This window comes from the organism of the source record quoted next, unplaced genomic scaffold, assembly GCF_019419815.1.
Source record: "Pyrus x bretschneideri cultivar Hongxiangsu unplaced genomic scaffold, Pyrus_bretschneideri_v1 Contig95, whole genome shotgun sequence".
Lineage (NCBI taxonomy): Eukaryota > Viridiplantae > Streptophyta > Magnoliopsida > Rosales > Rosaceae > Pyrus > Pyrus x bretschneideri.
In genome coordinates, this window is record NW_025999837.1 from 553,957 (window position 1) to 575,085 (window position 21,129).

The 21,129-nt window shown below is 35.2% G+C and overlaps 1 protein-coding gene and 2 pseudogenes across 1 annotated transcript; 1 reads left to right on the forward strand and 2 right to left on the reverse strand.

Annotated features, from left to right (window-relative positions):
- Positions 1 to 1,570: 1,570 nt before the first annotated feature.
- Positions 1,571 to 13,572, forward strand: LOC103966762 (annotated as a pseudogene).
- Positions 13,573 to 16,629: 3,057 nt separating this feature from the next.
- LOC103966752 (inorganic pyrophosphatase 1-like) lies at positions 16,630 to 18,408 on the reverse strand. The gene is made up of 4 exons (XM_048577012.1): positions 18,109 to 18,408; positions 17,848 to 17,969; positions 17,524 to 17,725; positions 16,630 to 17,093 (listed from the first exon to the last, which is right to left on the reverse strand). Exons 1-4 carry the CDS (start codon positions 18,244 to 18,246, stop codon positions 16,746 to 16,748), a joined length of 810 nt encoding a protein of 269 aa, XP_048432969.1. The 5' UTR covers positions 18,247 to 18,408; the 3' UTR covers positions 16,630 to 16,745.
- Positions 18,409 to 19,671: 1,263 nt separating this feature from the next.
- On the reverse strand, positions 19,672 to 20,655 carry LOC103960489 (annotated as a pseudogene).
- Positions 20,656 to 21,129: the final 474 nt, after the last annotated feature.

Consider the following 21,129-nt stretch of genomic DNA (forward strand, 5'->3'; position numbering starts at 1 on the left):
TTAGTCAAAGGTCTGATTTTCTGAGAAGTCCAAATTTCAGTTTAAATAGGAAACCTTTTATTTCCTAGTTATTTTTTAGAAGACCTTTTCTAGGAAGGATTTTATTTTCTAGTAGTATAAATAAGGCTATTTAGCCATTAGAGAAGGGACGCATCAATTTGGAGAACTTAGCTAGGCTTTGACGTTTTGTATTTCAAGGTATTTTCTATTATTTTTCTATTTCAGTAAAATTCCTTTTGTTTTATGATTGTTCGTAACTAATTTTCGTTTGCTAAGGCGATGCCTTGAGCCTTCGCATGAATATGTAGTTTTTATTTAATTTCTTATGATATTATGCATGCATACTTTGAATTATGAATAACTGTGTTTAAACTGTCTCTATATCTTAATGCTTAGCTACCATTAGGATAATTAGATAAGCAATCAGATGCAATTCGGTCGGAATGCCTTTGAGGATTGAGTATTGCTTCTTGTGATTGATAGTTATAAGTTCACCTAGGACGAATGCCACGTCTTAAGGGTTGTATGGTTTTTCAAAGGGTTTTCACAGAGTGTAATGAGTCACGCATGTTTCTATTTGATTTGAATACCATAGACGGATTGCATATTTGATATACATTCTAGCTTGAATGCCACAAATAGAATATGCATTAGGAAAACCTAACCTTCAAGGTTGCATGTGTAATTCATAAGTAACTGGTAAAACTAAGTGAGATTGTTAAGGTGATGGCAGAACCCTAGTGTCATTTTATCATTATTTTCTAAGATTGTTCCCTTTCAAATTTCGTTTCTTCAATTTTTTAATTTAAAATTCGTTTTTAATATTCTAGGTCATACTTGCAAGTATTTTTAAGTGTTGTTATCCCTACTTTTGCAGATGGTAAAATTCCTTATCAATCTTTGACAATTTCAATTCATATAGGACTAGACTGAGCCATTCCATACTTAATCTCTTTACTGTCCCACCTTCATAAGTACTCGATCGAACGGATCCTACACGTGGACTAAAAGCCCACTGGCTTGAAGGACACTTACTGGGTCGAGGATCACGGTTCTCGGGTTGATCCTTCTCGGCTGAAATTGTTATTTCAAGCCCAAAGAAAACCTAAAGACAAGGTTGTGCAAATCACTATTAAGATCCGGTTCAAATTCGCGAAGATCAGTATCCTTAACTATATTAGTGAAAATATATCATTTCTTTCTATGAATCTATATATAATTTCACTCCATGCAGTTTTTCATTTTACTCATGTTTTCCTACTTTTCCCTGTGCTTAACATGCAGTTTTATGATGATTTGTGAAGCTTTTTCGGATATGCAGGAAGTAGCTTTTCATGGATTTGTGGTGGAGAACTTGAATTGGGTTCTTACTGCACTCAAAGACCTATCATCAATGGGGTAAATCTACTCTTCCTCTTTGCTTTTCTCTTATTTAGCCTTATAAGTACTATAAGGAAGCATTATATTACTGTTCCATCCAGAAGGGACCAGTGCTCTCTTGTTTTTTCAATCTGCTGTGCTCTTACTAGCACTGCATATTTTGCTGCTGGTTTATGGGATCTAGTAGCCAATGATGATCAATCAGAACATTTTGTCCGATTGGATTACTTTGTTTGAGGTCTATTTTGGATTTTTTTTCACATTTTCCTTGCTTGTTCAAAGGTCCAAGTGGATCAAAATCCAAAACTCCCTTTGGTGGCTTTCCTCCTTTTCATTGGCCTCAGCTTTAAACATTGAAATACTTGTAAGAACTCATAGCATTGAGATGTTTGATGCAATGACATAGTCAGTGAGCTTGTTACTTCTCTTATGTGCTGTTAGAAACCTCAGTCACTTTGTTCATCAGCATGCCCAAGATAACAACCTATCTGAACCTCTATTGGCTAAATCGATAAGAAATAGCCAGAAATCAGAATTGGATAATGCTAGTTTCCTGAGCAAATTGACATTTGCTTGGATTAATCATTTACTCAACTTGGATTCCTCGAAAACATTAGCTCTTGAAGACATCCATTCTCTTGTTTTTGAAGATGAAGCAGATTTAGCATACCAAAAGTTTACTCATGCATGGGATTCACTTTCAAGGGAGAAGGGCTCAATTAGCACCGGGAACTTGGTTCTGTAGATGATAGTGAAAGTTTACATGAAAGAAAATATGTGGATAACATTATTCGCATTTATCAGGACGATTGCAATTGTAGTTTCTCCTCTTATACTATATGCTTTTGTAAATTACTCGAATAATGAAAATGCCTCTCTCTTTGAAGGCCTCATTATTGTGGGGTCTCTAATTATTCCAAAGTGGTTGAATCTTTGAGCCAGAGACATTGGTTTTTCGACGCGAGGAGGTCTGGAATAAGGATGAGGTTAGCCTTGATGGTGGCAGTTTATCCAAAGCAGCTAAAGCTTTCTAGCTTGAGAAAGAGAAGACACTTAACTGGTGAGATTGTAAATTATATAGCAGTTGATGCCTATCGAATGGGCGAGTTCCCGTGGTGGCTACATTCCACATGGAGCTATGCGTTGAAACTATTCCTTGCCATTGGAGTTCTTTTTTGGGTGGTGGGTCTTGGTGCTCTTCCTGGTTTGATTCCTTTCTTGATTTGTGGTCTCCTGAACATGCCATTTGCAAAGGCACTTCAAAAGTGTCAGTCCCAATTCATGATTGCTTAAGATGAGCCACTTAGAGCCACTTCTGAGATCCTTAATAGTATGAAAATCATCAAGTTACACTTCTGGGAAGAGAAATTTAAAAACGTTGTTGATTCTCTTCGTGAACGTGAATTCAAATGGTTGTTTGACTCGCAATTTAAAAAGGTTTATGGCACTTTGATGTATTGGATGTCACCCAACGTTATCTCTTCAATTGTTTTTCTCGAATGTATCCTTTTCAAAAGTGTCCCTCTAAATGCAAGTACCATATTCACGGTTCTAGCTTCACTAAGAAGCATGGGGGAACCTGTAAGAATGATACCAGAGGCTCTTTCAATGATGATCCAAGTCAAGGTTTCATTTGACAGGCTCAATGTGTTTTTGCTTGATGACAAGCTGAAAGATGACGAAGTAAGGAAGTTGCCCTCACAAAATTCCCATAAGAGCTTAAGAATAGAAAAAGGGTAATTTCAACTGGTATCCTGATCAATCAATCGATCCAACTCTTAGAGATGTGAATTTAGAAGTGCAAAGGGAGCAGAAAGTTGCAATTTGTGGACCAGTTGGAGCTGGAAAATCATCACTAATATATGCTATACTTGGAGAAATGCCAAAAATTTTAGGAACTGTGTGTTTAAAACAAATGAAAACTTCCATATACTGGATGCACTATGTTTTTTGGTCTTGACACTAACTTTATTAATGCTTGCAAGTAGGTTGATGTATTTGGAACCATAGCCTATGTTTCTCAAGCTGCTTGGATACAAAGTGAGGACAGTTCGTGATAACATACTCTACGGCAGGCCAATGAACAAGAACAAATATGAGAATGCCATAAAAGCTTGTGCTTTGGATAAGGACATTGATAGTTTTGACTGGTGATCTTACTGAAATAGGAGAGGGGGCTTAACATGAGTGGGGGACAAAAATAGCGGATTCAGCTGGCCTGAGCTATCTATAGTGACACTAATATCTATCTTTTTGATGATCCCTTTAGTGCAGTGGATGCCCATACTGGTGCAACTCTATGTCATGTAAGAAAGACAAAGTTCAAGCATTTTCAGAAGTGTGAAAACCCCATTTAGCTTAGTAATCTCGTTGTGGAAAGAGTTTACTCAATTTGAATGACTTATGCAGGAATGTGTCATGGCCACTCTAGCAAAGAAAATTGTAATTCTGGTGACTCATCAAGTTGAATTCCTCTCAGAAGTTGATAAAATTCTAGTACGTTGTTATTTACTCATTTTCGAAGTTTATGTACAATAAAGATTCAAATTATTTTTCTCATGAAACCTTGTTTCATTTGCAGGTAATGGAGGTTGGACATGTTACTCAATTTGGAAGCTATGAGAGTCTTTTGACAGCAGGAACAACATTTGAGCAGCTTGTACATGCTCATAGAGATACGGTAACAACATTGGGTCTTTCCAATAATCAAAGTCAAGGATAATCTGAAAAGGGAGATATAGTTTGGCTAGAGGAACTTCAGGCGGCTTACCTTACTACAAATAACAGTGGAGGGGATATTTCAGTGAAGGGTGTGCCTAGCGTGCAACTAATAAAAGAAGAAGAGAAAAAGATTGGTGATGTTGGACTGAAACCCATTCGGGATTATTTTCTTGTGTCTAAAGGAACTCTTCTTCTAATCTTAGGCATAATGGCACAATCTGGTTTTATTGGATTTCAGGCTGTTTCAACTTATTGGCTAACTCTAGGCATTCAAATGCCTAACATAACCAATGGCATGCTCATCGGCGTTTATACAGCTATTTCAACATTTAGTGCTGTGTTTGTATATCTAAGGTCATTTTCAACAGCTCATATGGGATTGAAAGCTTCCAAAGCCTTTTTTTCTGGTTTCAACGATGCTATATTTAAGGCTCCCATGCTCTTCTTTGACTCAACCCCTGCTGGTTGGATTTTGATACGAGTGAGTAGTCAAAATGCTACTTTATGCACTCTCCTAACTGTATTTCAATCACTTGTTATCAAAACCATTCGATGTTTCTACTTTTTCAAGCCTCATCTGATTTAAGTATTTTGGATTTTGATGTACCTTTCTTCATGATCTTCATTGTGTCTACTGGCATTGAACTGCTAACAACGATTGGAATTATGGCTTATGTCACATGGCAAGTTCTCATTGTAGGCATTCTCACCATGGTTGCCGCAAATTATGTTCAGGGGTATTACCTAGCCACTGCAAGGGAACTAAAAAAGCTCCGGTTATGAACTATGCATCGGAGACATCACTTGGAGTGGTTACCATAAGAGCTTCTAAAATGGTTGATAGATTCTTCCACAACTACTTGAAACTAGTTGACACAGGTGCTCGACTGTTATTTCATTCTAACGCAACCATGAAGTGGTTAATTTTAAGGATAGAAGCACTTCAAAATTTGACCCTTTTCGTGGTTGCTTTCTTAGTTATCTTACTCCCCAAGGGTTATGTTGCTCCAGGTACTTATTAGAGCAATCCTTGTTTAAATTTCATGGTGCTTATAGGTGTTTATCTTGAACAAATTTTCTCAATATCTGCAGGGCTTATAAGGCTTTCACTGTCATGTGCTTTATCAATAATAGGGACACAGATTTTTGGGACTCGATGGTATTGCAACTTATCGAACTACATTATCTCAGTTGAAAGGATAAAACAATTCATGATGATGCCGCCAGAGCCTCCAGCAATTGTGGAGGATAAAAGGCCACCATATTCATGGCCTACCAAGGGTAGGATAATGCTCTATTCTCTGAAGGTAATATATGTTGGAACTTGTGTTTATGAGGGAATCCCAGTCCCACATCGCCCAAACTTTTATTGAAAGTCACCTTTATAAGTGAGTTCACTCACTTATAGTTTGAAAAGAATTGAGTGAAAGTCATGCACTTTGGGCCTTAGACTTGGAGGGTTTGAGTGTATATGTTAAATGTCAAAGATGGGCCATAAGGCTCTGATGTACGAGTGTACGGGCGAATTTCTGTCTTAGGTGATTGCTTCTGCAAGTCTCTATCTTCAAAGAACAAGTCAGTGATTTGTGATTTTATATGTAATTTCATTAAGTGATTATATTTATATATATTGTATCTGTTGTTAAATTTTTTTATTCGAAATAAACTGTGCAATAGTTATATATTATATACTTGACATTTGATTGGTTCTAACAATATATTATTGATGTTTTTTAACGACCTTATCATTTGATCGAGTTAAAATTCTAACCATTAATTATTTCTTTTTTGTTGGTTTAAAGATACAATATCGTTCAAATGCTCTGCTAGGAAGCAATCACCCTCATAAGTGCTTTGTGTAGAGCCGGCCAGTGGTAAAATTCTTATGGATGGACTTGACATCTGTTCAATGGGTCTAAAAGATTTGAGAATGAAGCTCAACATCATCCCTCAAAAGCCAACTCTTTTCAGAGGTAGCATCCAAACCAACTTGGATCCTCTAGGCCTTTCCTTCGATGATAAGATATGGAAGGTGAGCTAACTGACTCCTGTTAAATGATGAAAAAGTCTTTCCCTGCATAAATTTACTAATGAAACCATGTTTGTAGGCATTACATACAATGAGTTCTGTTTGTAAAACTTTATTAGCCTATATAGATTAAAACACAAGTAAGTAACTAACCTGAAGATGCCATAGACGAAAACTTGGTGCGCAAAGAGTCTTCTACGTTGTACTGATCCTTAACAATCAAACCGTATGGGGAGTTTGTGAATATTGCATTAACTCAGCAAACGCAGGGACCTTCACTTATATAGGCATGTTAACCTAATAGGCTTAGCCCATCATTGAGACCTAATAGGCAACTGAATATGTCTATATCTCCTTAACCAATCAGGATTAGGAACCCCTTTAGCAAGAATAACAATTTAATATTACATTCCTTTTTGCTACAGGTAGAGTCCAAGTTAATTCCCTAATCCTAACTTGATCCTCAAGTAACGTACAATGATTGTGAGACCACAAAATCTTATGAGAATCGGATTTTACTCCAACATTCTCCCACTTGGTCGAAACAAGCATTGTATGAAACTTAACTTAAGAGAAACCAAATCAAGATTACTTTAGTGGCCATGGAAATCACTTACTCAAAGTTCCTTATAGCTTCTATCAATTAGCACAATCACATAGAACTAACAAGTCTATTGGACAAGGGTAACGTCCATAGTCTTCAAAATCACATATGTGAGTATGGTTAATCACATGAAACATCAATAAGTGAGAAAATCGAAATATAAATATCAGACTTGATGTAATACATTGATATTTTAATTTCTAAGGTCCTCCTTGATCAGACCATGTAAGTCTGCTTAATGCTTCAAATGAAGCCCTCCAAAACTGTTAAATGAATGAAGAATAATGACTGAAACCTTATGTCAAAAACCCAATCAGTGCTAGCATGATGACTGGTGTAACTATATCAGAACACCTTAGTTTTCTTCCCTTAATGAAAACAATATCTGAAAACATTCTTCATATCATCTTGTAAATGCTTGCGACTTTAAAGCATTAACTTTACTTTTTACTTGATAACTGCATTCAAACAGCGACACAAATATATAAAACAATCAACAATATCATAATAAAAATAACTGAAAATGCTTCAAACTTTATAATCCAAACTCACGAACCAACCAAAAGCTAATAGTCTTAGTGACTTAACTCCACAATCAACGTAAGGGAACTAACTAAAACATGAACGTCCCATTAATTCAGTGCATCAAAATCGAAAACTAAGCCCACATTTTTCACATTCACATGGAACGCTGCATTAAGAAGAGCTTTATTGAAGGGATCTGCCAACATTGACTTAGTATCAATGTAATCAATTTTAACTTGCTACTTCTTAACTTCCTTGCGAATCATCTTATACTTGAGATCCAAATGTCTAGTTCCATTAGACGTTTTGTTGTTCCGAGCATGGAAAATAGCAGCTTTGTTATCGCACCATAACTGAATTGGCCTAGCTATTGATTCGACAACATTCATGCTAGATATGAAGTTCTTCAACCACACGGCTTGTGAAGTGGCTTCATAATAAGCTAGATATTCAGCCTGCATTGTAGACATTGCAACTTCCCCTTGTTTTGCACTTTTCCAAGACATTGCTCCTCCAGCGAGCATGAAAACGTAGCTGGAAGTAGACTTGAGAGAATCTGCGCACCCCGCAAAATCCGAATTCGAGTAGCCAATCAACTCGAGATTATTTGTCCTTCTATAGCAAAGTTTATAAGTCTTAGTCCTTTTCAAATACCTCATGACTCTCTTTGCAGCCATCCAATGAGTAAAACCTGGATTAGATTGATATCTAGACAAAACACCAATTGCTTGAGCGATGTTGGGTCTAGTGCACACTTATGCGTACATGAGGCTGCCAATAAGAGAAGCATAAGGTCTTCCAACCATCTCTACCCTTTCAGTTTCAGTTTTAGGGCATTGGGATTTACTTAGCTTATCTGCCTTTGCCATGGGAATGTCACAACCATTGCAATCCTACATCTCGAACCTTTTCAAAACTCGTTCAACGTAAGCCTTTTGAGATAAGCCAAGTATTTTATTCTTCCTATCTCTAGTAATTTCTATCCCCAAGAAGTAAGATGCCTCTCCCATGTCCTTCATCTCAAATCTATTAGACAAGAAAAGCTTTGTCTCATGGAGTAGGGTAAGATTTGTGCTAGCTAGCAAAATGTCATCTACATAAAGGACCAAGATTACAAAATGCCTCCCACTGAATTTTAGATATATGCATTCATCGAACGGGTTCTCAATGAAACCATAACCTTGTATAACTTGATCAAATTTCAAGTACCATTGTCTTGAGGCTTGTTTCAAACCATAAATGGATTTCTTGAGCTGACACACCAAATTCTCTCTCCCTTCTTGAATGAACCCTTCCGGTTGCTTCATGAAAATTTCTTCATCCAAATCACCATCCAGATGTGATTTTACATCCATTTGGTCTAGGAACAAGTCGAAGTGAGCTACAAGTGTCATTATGACCCTAAATGAATCTTTGGTAGAAACCGGAGAAAATGTCTCATTGTAGTCAATTCCTTCCTTTTGAGTGAACCCCTTTGCTACTAATCTAGCCTTATATCGCTCTATGTCTCCCTTAGAATCTCTTTTGGTTTTGAATACCCACTTACATCCTATAGCTTTGCACCTCTTTGGTAATTGTACTAACTCCCAAACTCCATTCTTACTCATTAATTCAAGCTCAGATTTCATGGCTTTCAACCACTCTTCATTTTGAGAATTAGTCACGGCCTCCGTGAATGTAATTGGATCATCAACCTCTCCCAGATTAAATTCAGATTCTTGAAGATAACAAATAAAATCATCCGATATTGCATACCTTCTAATTCTTTGGGATTTTCTCAAAGTGACTTGGTTTTGGTCATCGACATTATTAGTAGGGACTATGGGATCACTCACTTGGATTGGCATATCATGGTGATCATGTGCAATTTCTTGCTGCTCATTTTCCACGTGAGCATTAGGAGGTGGACTTTATACACATACTGCCATGGTGGGATTAACCACAATATCTTCTTGTATAACAGTTCCTTGTTCATTATTTACTTCATTTTCCTCTTCAAAACTGAAGCTTTCAACCTCTAAATCACCAGCCGACTCTTCTATAAACTTAGCTGTCCCAGTTTCAATAATTCTTGTGGTATGATTTGGACAGTAAAACCGATAACCCTTGCTCATTTCAGGATATCCAATGAAGAAACAACTAATGGTTCTTGGGTCTAACTTTTTCTCCAATGGATTATAAGCTCTTGTTTCTGCCTTGCAACCCCAAACTTTTAGATGAAATACACTTGATTTCTTCTTGTACCATAATTCATATGGAGTGCTTGGAACAGATTTTCTAGGAGCTCTATTTAAGATGTAGTTCACCGTCTTTATAGCCTCACCCCACAAAAACATTGGCAACTTAGTGCAGCACATCATACTCCTCACCATATCTTTAAGAGTTCTATTTCATCTTTCCGAAACTTTGTTCTGTTCAGGTGTTCCAGGATTAGTGTACTGTGTTATAATGCCATTCTTTTCCAAAAACTGTGCAAAAGGTCCAGGACGGCCAGTTTCATCATACTTGCCATAGTATTCCCCGCCTCTATCGGATCTAACAACTTTGATCTTTAAGTCCAATTTGTTTTCCACTTCAACTTTATATATTTGAAAAGCTTCAAACGCAACAGATTTTTCAACCAAAAGATATATGTAGCCATACCTTGAATAGTCATCAATGAAGGTGATGAAATATTTAAAATCATCATGTGTTGGTGTAGGAAACGGACCGCAAATGCCGGTGTGAATAAGTTCTAGCAGATTTTGGCTTCTGACGCACCTTTCTTTTTGGTATTAACCATTTTTCCTTTTATACATTCAACACAAACATCCATGTCTTGATAATCAAGTGATGACAAAATTTCAGTTTTTGTTAAAGTTTGCATTCGTTCCTTTGATATATGTCCTAACCATTTATGCCATAACTTGGATGAAGTTACATTGGTTGAAATCCTTCTCTTAATTCCTACGGTGTTCATGGAGACAAATGGAACCTTGCAATTTATCTTAAACAAACCATCTACAAATAGACCACTTCCAACAGAATTCAACTTATGATTAATATCGAAACCATCTTCATTAAAACTCGGAAAAATTTTATTCCTGATGAGTTTGCCAACGAAAACCAAATTCCTTCTCATGGAAGGTACATAAATAACATCTTCTAAAATAAAACCAGAATCCAAAACAAGTCGAACTACTCCAATGAACTCCACCGGTACTCTTTCTCCATTGCCTACGAACACGCTTACTTCATCCTTGTTTGGCACCCTCTTGCTTATGAACCCCTGCAAGGTATTTGTAATATGCACAGAAGCAGCACTATCAAGCCACCACGTATCAAAAGGAACATCAACCAAACTAGTTTCAAAGCAAACAAAGACAATGTTCTTACTTTTAGCCTTTTGTTTCTCCAACCAACGTCTATACTTTTGGCAATCCTTCTTCAAATGCCCAGCAAATTTCTTACAGAAAAAACACTTCAAACCATTTGGCTTGCTTGCTGCCTTAAAGTTGTTAGACCCTTTAGTTTTGTAGGAGGAGTTTTTGTAATTTTCTTTGACTGAATTCTTAGCATGGGTGTGGACTGAATTAGCAACCTTGCTTTTCTCATGTCTTATGCTCTACTCTTCGTGAACACAAATAGCTATAAGCTCATTAAGATCCCACTTTTCCTTTTGAGCATTGTAGGTACTTTTCAATTGAGAGTACTCCGAAGGCAAAGAGTTGAGAGCCACATGAACCAAGAATGGATCACTAATTGCAACATCTAGAGCATTCAACTTAGTAGCAATATCAATCAGCCCCAATATGTGCTCCCTCACACTTCCATTGACAAACTTGGTTGTCATCAATGAGTTCATAAGGTTTCCAGTTTCAGCTTTGTCGGATTCCTTGAACTTAGCTTCAATTGATGCCAAAAATTCCTTAGCACTATCTGTATCAGCAATACCACCTCTCACAGTGTCAGACATTGCACTTTTCATAATGAGAATTGCCATCCTATTTGCCTTATGCCACTTCTCATACTTGTTTTTAATCTTGGTTGAGTCGTCCTCTTCAGGAACATTTGGTTCTTCCTCTCTCAAAGCAACATCTAAGTCCATGAGACCTAGAACAATCTCTATGTCTTGTTTCCACTTTTTATAGTTGGTCCCAGTTAAAGCTTGGATTGAATTGAAATTCAAATAAGCATTGACAACTGAAGATTAAACAAACAATACATACTTAATCCCCATAAACTTCAAAACATAATTAACTTACACCTACGGGCAAGAAAGTTAATATGTATGTGGCACTAAAATACATAGTTATAAGAATTACTTTCATGAAAAATTTTCCACACTTATGAGCAAGAAGAAAACCTTCCACAAATTCTTACAGTACATATTCCATACCATGCTATTGTCTAATTGAACCAATTAAAATAATCCACACTTACGAGCAAGAAGATTGTTGTAATTGTTATAATTAAAACAATACAATTTGATCAATAGGACTTTGGATTTAGAGACCACTCAAATCAATTAAGCCGCTACGGCTTGCTTAGTCGATGTCAAACAAGCGATACCTAAAAACTTGATCAGATATTACTTTATGCATGTCGGATTATTAATCTTTATATCAGACATGTTTTACTAGAACTCAGAAACAATCCATCATGCAAATATATGTCCAGTTTCAATGTCTTTCAATTAGTCCTTATATTGGCAATACGTTAATTAACATGGCATCCATGCACATCAATATAAGAATGTAAGCCCCTCACCCAATTTGCATGCCAGACAATTGAAAAACATAGCAGCCATCATGCGTAATTATTTGAAGGCACAAACTGAACTAGAAAACTATAAACTATAACATGATGAACGACAGAGAAAGAACTCTACCGAGTTTTCTAATTTAATTTTCTTTTAAGGTCTTAATCATATAAGCTATGCTCTGATACCACATGTAAAACTTTATTAGCCTATATAGATTAAAACACAAGTAAGTAACTAACCTGAAGATGCCATGGACGAAAACTTGGTGCGCAGAGAGTCTTCAACGTTGTACTGGTCCTTAGCAATCAAACCGTATGGGAGTTTGTGAATATTGCATTAACTCAGCAAATGTAGGGACCTTCACTTATATAGGCATGTTAACCTAATAGGCTTAGCCCATCATTGAGACCTAATAGGCAACTGAATATGTCTTTATCTCCTTAACCAATCAGGATTGGGAACCCCTTTAGCAAGAATAACAATTTAATATTACATTCCTTTTTGCAGCAGGTAAAGTCCAAGTTAATTCCCTAATCCTAACTTGATCCTCAAGTAACGTACAATGATTGTGAGACCACAAAATCTTATGAGAACCGGATTTTACTCCAACACTGTTTCGTACTAGTATGATTTTAAGGACATTTTCATTTGCAGGCTCTATAGAAGTGCCAACTTAAGGCGAAAGTCAGGAACCTACCTAATCTACTCGACTCCTCTGGTGAGTTTATAATCTTTCCTATGAAAGAATGAGAAACATAATCATGAACATCTTACTTAATCCCCGGTTCCAACTATAGACATATTGTTCTGTAATTATAATTATAATGACTTCAACAGTGAGTGATGAAGGGGAAAATTGGAGTGTCGGGCAACGCCAGCTCTTTTGCCTTGGAAGAGTCCTTCTCAAGAGGAACAGAATTTTAGTTCTCGATGAGGCTACTGCCTCCATTGATTCTTCAACAGATGCCATTCTGCAGAGAATCATAAGGCAGGAATTTGCAGAATGCACGGTTATAACCGTAGCTCACAGAGTTCCAACTGTTATAGACAGTGATATGGTCATGGTCCTCTCCTATGGTATTCTCTTATCTTTTGATCATATTTTAATCAAACTTAATACATCAAAAAAATTTAAAAAAAAAAAGGAAAAAAATACGAATAAGCTGATGCGCAACAAGCCTATGTGCTTAATCCAAACAGCAGGGCATGTGCTGTTTTGGTAATTGGATATTAAATCCTAAAGCTAATATGTAATGTGATTTTGTTTAAAAATATAGGGAAGCTGGATACCACCTCCTACTTCTCCAAACTTGTTGCTGAATATTGGTCAAGCTGAGAAAAACTGATGCCACCAAAATGTCAGCAACCACAAATCATCTAGTTTGCAATATGAATTCCCTGCTCCAAGAAAATCATGATTCATGGCTGAAATCGTCGATGGAACGCAATGCTTAAATTGTGGGAGAGAGAAACACTAATCAAATTATCATTTGTAACTTATAAATTAATATTAAGAATTATGTCCTTGGAAATTTTGCTGTTAAAATTATTTTTGTGTAATGAGAAGCTTGAGGTCACTGTTAATTATGAAATGGAATAATGGACCTTCAACTTTTCATATTGGAATAACACTAACTGTAGAGACATATGTTTTACTCCTTTCCTTTCTTCCTTTTTCCTTTTGGGGTATATTCATATTTCCAAGAGCATCCCTTTACTTCTAGGGAATCAAATTAATGATGGTTTCATAGTGAAGTTGATGATAAGGTTTGGAATGGATTGGTAATTAGATTGGCACTACAAGTTTCTTGATGTCTAACATTTATAGGTCTCATATACTTGTAGACATATATGAATAAAATTGAATATAATTTTGACAAAAGCAGTAGCATTCAAGCGGTAACCAATTATTTAGTTAATGTGTCCTTAATTACTTGATCATTTCATTTGACTTCCTTCCACAATTTCACATTGCAGGGAAATAAAGTAAAAATGATCTACAAAATGAACTTTTTCAGAGAATGGAAAACGAAATTGTTTTTAAAAGAGCCCCCAAAATTTAGATGTTACGCAAGAAAAAAGAAGGTCAAGGTGCTTCTCCTAAAGCCCACTTGGCATATTAGCATGCATATTTTGACGTACCCTACTACTTTTAAGAGAAGCACTTTTCACCACTTTTTATTATCTTTACGTACGTTCTTTATCCTTTGAGACAAAAGTGTAGGCAGGCAACAAAATATATGATTTGGCACTTGACAACCTTACTGCAATATATAATGCAAGAGCTAGTTTATCATTTATGACAATTCAAATTCATCGAATACACATCTTAATTAGAATCGTTTATGCTTTTGGTCATCTTTTAAAGATTATCTAATTACATTTGATTTAGAATAGTCATCCAAATATAATTAAAAAATAAACAGTAAATTATAAGGATGCTACCATTGTCATAACAATGATTTGTTTGGCACATATAGGTCTCTAAATCGAACAAAGTTTTCTAAGATGAATATTAGATGATGATAAAAAAACATGAATGGTTTCGATTATGATATTTTTATAAGGAGAAATAGTGTCATATTAAATATGAATGAGGAGTGGGGTTGGGTTGTAGAGGAGTGAGGGTAAAATGACAATTTACTCTAAATTACTCAAATTTAGCATACGTTGATTCATAATCGAACATAAGGAGGCAGACACATTGCCTTTGCCATTTTTTTACATACAAAATTGTACTTTAGACTAGGGTCTCATTTTAATCTTGCACAGGACCTTCTAAAACATTAGACCGACCATGTCCGTTGTACAAAACTGTTATCACATTTTGCAGATTAAACTGCTCTAAAACTCTCTAGATACAATATGTGAGATGTCTTAAGTTCGATTATAACCAAAAGCAAATTTGAACAACATTATTGCTAGCTCATTGTGAGGCCAATCTCACCCCTTCCCCCTTGTGTACATAACATCATTTGTTCAAAAAAATAAAAATAAATATCACTCAAATACATCATGTTGATATGTTTATGTTCTTGTTCATAGCTTATGAGATTGTACATTGTTAATTTGTGATGATAATATGGATACCATAGTTTTTTTAACGGTTTTGCTAAAATATATGCATCTTATATTTTGACGGACAATAAATCTAAACTATTAATTTAAGTTGATTTCGCTATCCAACTAATGCAGGGTACATGAACCATCATCTTTTTTTAACGGTTTTGCTAAAATATATGCATCTTATATTTTGACGGACAATAAATCTAAACTATTAATTTAAGTTGATTTCGCCATCCAAGTAATACAGGGTACATGAACCATCATCTTTTCCTCGTTTGAGCGGTTTCTTTTATAAGACTATGACAACAGTCTCTGTGGACTCAGCCCACGTTTCAGCCTAGGAAAGTTGCCTTTCATGACTAAGAAGGCGAGGATCAAAATCCCATATGGCATATGCATGCACCACAGTTAAAAGTTAACACATATATAAATATGTCACTAGACCATAAAGCCTGCCAGTTAAATAAGTTTCAATGGCCTTTTGTTTTTTTCTATTTCTTTAATTTTTTTTTAGAGAACTGTTATTAGCAATCCAAAAATTTCATTTTACATTCCTCACAACTGTATTTTTCTTTCTAATTATAGGAAGTTTGGAGTGCCAAATGAGATTTTTGGAATGTTAATAACAATTCATTTTTTTTAAAGCTGCACAATCCTTACTTTTTTTTTTACTGAATAAACAATGTTATTTATACAAGGGAAAGAGGGTGAGCTTAGCCTTACAATGTGCTAGCAATAATATGGTTCAAATTTACCTTCGGCAAAAATCTAACCTTAGACATCTGACTTACAAGTGAAGGAATAACACTAGAACCTAGTATTAAGTGACAATCCTTACTTAATGTTTTATTAGTAATAGATGTTCAACGTTTGCATGACGGTGTAGAATTGAACCCAGTGACTAATCTAACATTTAATCAAACAAAATCTATTGTTTGACAAAAAAAAAAAAAAAGAAAAGAAAAGAAAGAGGTGACTTGTTTCTTCAGAGAGAAACAAAATGAAGGTGATCCTCCACGGCAGGCTATAAACTTTGTGAGAATGTCACAGCCCATATAAAAAGTACAATTGGAAAGCACATAAATGCGGAAAACCAACATTTTCAATCTTTAATATTAGTTTTTCTATGATATGCGCTACTAAATGGTTTGAAAAGTCAACAGTTAGATCTCATATATAGAAATCTAATGGATTTTTGCATGAAAAGTGAAACATGGCAATGTAGTTGGAGTTGAATCTCGTAATTTCTGTTTAGCATGTTTTTCTCCTAACAAATGTGGTAGGTGATAGTCTACCATATATATCTGCGACGTGAATATGACAATTAGTTTTATGTGTTTGGTTTTGTGAATTTCCTAATGTGGTAACTGTTATAATTAGGTTAATTTGACTTTTCATAGTATTAGAATCCGGTATAATTCCCTTCACTTTTCAGAAGGAAAAGAAAAAAAGCAATTTCCCACACTGTTTCTTTTCTCAAGGATTATATTGATGCAATTTCTTGATCAATAAGAAAACTCGAAACTTACAAAACTTGGTTTCCAACCTAAGAAAACAAAGTCAGGGTAAAATTAAGGGTTTCCATGAATTTGCTTGGCGCTATCACATCAATTAGGTCAACCAACCACACACAGTTGTACATTACACAATGAGAGTAATTATTTAACTAATTTTTACTATTGCTGGACAGGGAGAGCTTGAGGTAGTGCCTCAACAGAAATAGTCTGTAACTTGCAATCAGCTGAAATAAACTGAGCATTTTCTTCAATGGAAATTGAGTTGATTAGGTTTAGCAGAATCTGCTCAAGCTCCTCCCCATCAGTCCATTCATGGATGCCAGCCTTGATGAGTAATGGGTTTTTGTAGATTAGGTCAAAAAGTGGGAAGTTCTTCCTTGGCATCACAAAATCTCCTTCTTTGAGCTTCAAACTCGGGCAGTAATCTCCACTGCCATCACCAAGATAGATTAACCTTTTCTTCCCCTCAGTTGATACAGAAGTCTGGATTCTTTCAATGATCACACTCTGTAAATAATTAAAAGTACAGTAAAATTAATAACTTCATGGTTGGTTAATTTTCAACAATAGAGTCTATTAAACATTTTGTTTTTACATTAAAAAAATATATTATACACTAAAGTCATCTAAATAGAGAAAGGGTATTCAAATTTGGATGCGATTAATGTATTGTTTGTTATTTATATGAAGTCATTGGTATGCATGAGAAAAATAGTGACCTCATGTAAAAATCCTTATTGATTATGACATATTAAAGATTGGGGGCTGACAAATAGAACACAGTGGTCATAGGATGTCCAGAAAATAAAGCATAAATAGAGTAATACTTTCCAAGCCTTTTGGACCCAATTGTTCTAATTCTGTTGGTGCATCCCTTGAATATATATATATATATAAGTTCTGAAAATTGTAAAATTATTCTAAAATATGAATATACCTTGCACATGTTGGGAGGGCAGAGGCTGCAGCCATGAGGGGAATTGGTGAAATCACAGTAAGGTGAAATCCTAAGTCTTCCTTCTTCATCAACATAACTTGGGTTGGTGTTGATCTCTGAGAAATATTCCTCTAATCCAAGATGCTTCAAAATTGTCTCAATAAAAAACAGATTTGCATCACTCAAAATCCTCAAATCACACCTGCAAACCCCACAAAAACAATAAAACCACCACAAATTAATTTTCTTATTCATAAAAAAAAAAAAAAAAAAAAAAAAAAAGAGTAGTGTAAAGAAAGAAAAGTTTGGAGGGGGTTGACATACCCTAAAGCGTGAGCTGCTTTAATGGCTGGCACAACTCTTGGATGAATTGGAGTCCTTTTCAGAACCTCCACAGTGTCTTCAATGGTTTTTCCTTGCGAACGAAGCTCCTTCATCATCCTATCCTGCATTTTTTTTTTTGTCAAAAAAATTAACACATATTAATTAAAAACAACATGAAACTAAACCAAAAAATTCATAAAAACAACATATATATATATATATGCAACATAAACATATGACGAAATTAGAAAAGACACATACCATGAGAGAGTTCCAAGGCATGGTGGGGAGAAGTTGATTGAACAAATCAGTGGCACATAATTCATCCACCACCCAATTGTCACTATCACACTCAATGATTGTCTTGTCAAAGTCGAAAACCACCACAATTCCTGCCATTTTTTCTGAAAATTTTTGCACCAAGAGAAAAAAACACACGGAAGTAGAAGAACAAGCTTAAAGAGTGTTTCTTGGTTGTTATAATTCCTTCTGTACAAAAACAAAGAAGAGAAGGGTATTTATAGCAATCCAAGTGTGTAATTAGTAGCTAATACGGATTAAAATTCTAACGGAATATTACGTGAATAAAGATTTATCTGGAATCGAATGCCCTCTTGGCTAATATTTGTTGGGTGCGTGATGGGGTTGTGGCCGTTGGATTCAAGAACTTTCGGATGGTTGGAAGATCGGATGGTGGAGAGTCTGGGGATAAGATGAGTAAAACGCGGGAATATGAGGAATATTCGAAGGGAATTGAGTTCATTCTGGTGGCTGCCCAACTTTGGAACGCACATACCACTAACAATGGGGAATATTCTGAGCATGCTTCAGTCGGTCATCCTATTTTACCCTTTTCTTGTGGCTGCTACGTGCTGCGTCACACTCCACCTCTACATTTCGAGGAACCGTGTCGGTTTGGCTTCTATATTTTAATCAAAATCCTTATTAACTATAGCGCTAATGTTAACGAAACTAAATTTTGTAAACTAAATAATGATTAGATTATTACAAGTGTTGGTTAACTAAAATTAGAGATGTAGTCAATTTGGATTTTAGATGGTGTTAGTAGACTTTTTTTAAGTGGCAGATTTTAAAGGATTTTAATAGAATTTATTTTGATAATTTATATGAATTTCCATTATAGATTTCCTTAGATTTGTATAGACTTCTTTCATAGATTTTTTAGGATTTTACTCTTACAATATATAAAATGAATTTCTATCCTAGTACAAAATCTGAAAGAAACATAAAAACTTAGCAAAGAGAACCTTAGTGTAGAAATTGTAATTTCTAACGTAAGAGAATTTTTGTTGGGGGTTTCTCACCAAATATCAATATGCTAGAAATTGCATTTCAAAAAAGATACCTAATTCTCCAACCTTTAATCACCAACCAAAAGCTTCACAGTGCCATCTTACTCCTGAAACCTATATACACCACTAACAATCTACAATAACTTTAGCAGACCCAACACTTTAAAGCATAGCAGACTCATTCAGGTATAATTCAATTTATTCACATATAAGCAAATCAGAAAGACCCACAATTTAGTCAGATAATATCATTAATTAAATTAAACACATTATTCATTAAACATAATCCAACATAATCCAACATAATCCAATTAACATAAAGTATGAATAAGCTAATTAAACATAATCCAAAATAAAACGAACAAATAAAAACTAATGTATCATGAGTCAAATCACATATTGTTTCAAATTATAGCATATCAAATTTGACTGCTTTTTTGGTGATATCTTCAAAAATGCATCCTTTTTGCTTTTAGTATCGAGCAAAGCGACCGCTTGATAGCAAGCAGGTTCATCCAAATTTAGGTTTCCTTGATGGCATCCCATATAGAATTTTGTTTCTCTCATTATTATCCCTTTTCTCCAACAGACTATGGACTTCTCGAAAGTCGGTGGTAATTGAACCGAGAGTAAGTGAAATATTTTCCATAATTCTAGCTTTATTAGTGGTCTTAGATGATCTAATATTCCCTTGGTATTCGGTTCAGGTTTCCTGCGGTTGGTGATTGGTGGGGAAATCTTTGAGCTAGTGGCTTGAGTGGGTAAGAATGGGGATGATTGATCAAATGATGAAGTTTGGTGTGATGCTTGGTTTTGATTTAATACAAAACCCCCATTTTCCTCATTGTAAAACAAGTTCTCTATTCCAACTTGTTCATCTTCCTCTATTCCACCTTGTCTATCTTTCACTACAAAAGTTCTCGCATCAATTTCCTCACCCATTCCCAATGAGTGTTCTTCAGTAGCAGTTGCATCCCCAAGTACGATTTACAAATCTTCAAAATCATCACAAGATTTTTTACAAATGCTTCTTTGGTCTAGGTGGCCTACAAAATAAACAAGAAAATCACAATTGTTCAATAAACTATAAGTATACACTCAAGTTACATATAATATTTTAAATAAAAGCCAAGAAGCTCACCCTAAAGTATTCTTCCCAAACTTCGTCATCAGCAACAAATCTCTTTGTGTTTGCATCCCACCCAAAGCCAAAGTTGCTTCTCATAAGCTGACTATACTTTCCATATTCTTTCTTAAAATATCTCATTCGACTTGTGTAATGCTTATAAGTTTTATTACACTTTAGTCTTTCATTAAGTGCCGGAAGTATTATTGTCATCACAATATCTTTGGTTAGCAAGCCATTAGCATCACACCATCCACGCAATGTAGCTTCAACAAGCAATTGTAACAACACTTTGCTCTCTTCCAAAGTCCAAGGGCTATAATCACTCTTGGCTTTCACTTTTCCAATTTCTTGTTGTTCGTCTCCCATTTCTAATTATTAGTACGATGGAAGCAGTAACAGTAACAAAATCAATTCACGACATACTTAACAAAAACCATTCGAATAATATAATATGCAATGCGTTAATAAAGCAACAAAGTACCTTAATTAACCAAACAATGACAACGGAGAACTAAACACAGATTAAGAACTAAACCCAAATATACTTCCAATAAACAAGAACAATTCTTGAACTCTCACAGACCACATATATTTAAGAAATAATAAAATCTCAACAAATTTATCCAATCTCCTTTCAATTATTTGGAGTAAAATATCAAAAGTTCCTCTCGGTTGGTTAAAAAAGCATGCATATTAGCTAATCTATTGCATGTATATTAGGTTTCTCTTTTCATTGCATCAAATGTATGGTTTTTCAGCTATCAAACAAAAAAACAATACAACTGAAAAATAATCAACACAAAAAGCATGAATTCGGAGAAGCTAGGGATATGTGGTATT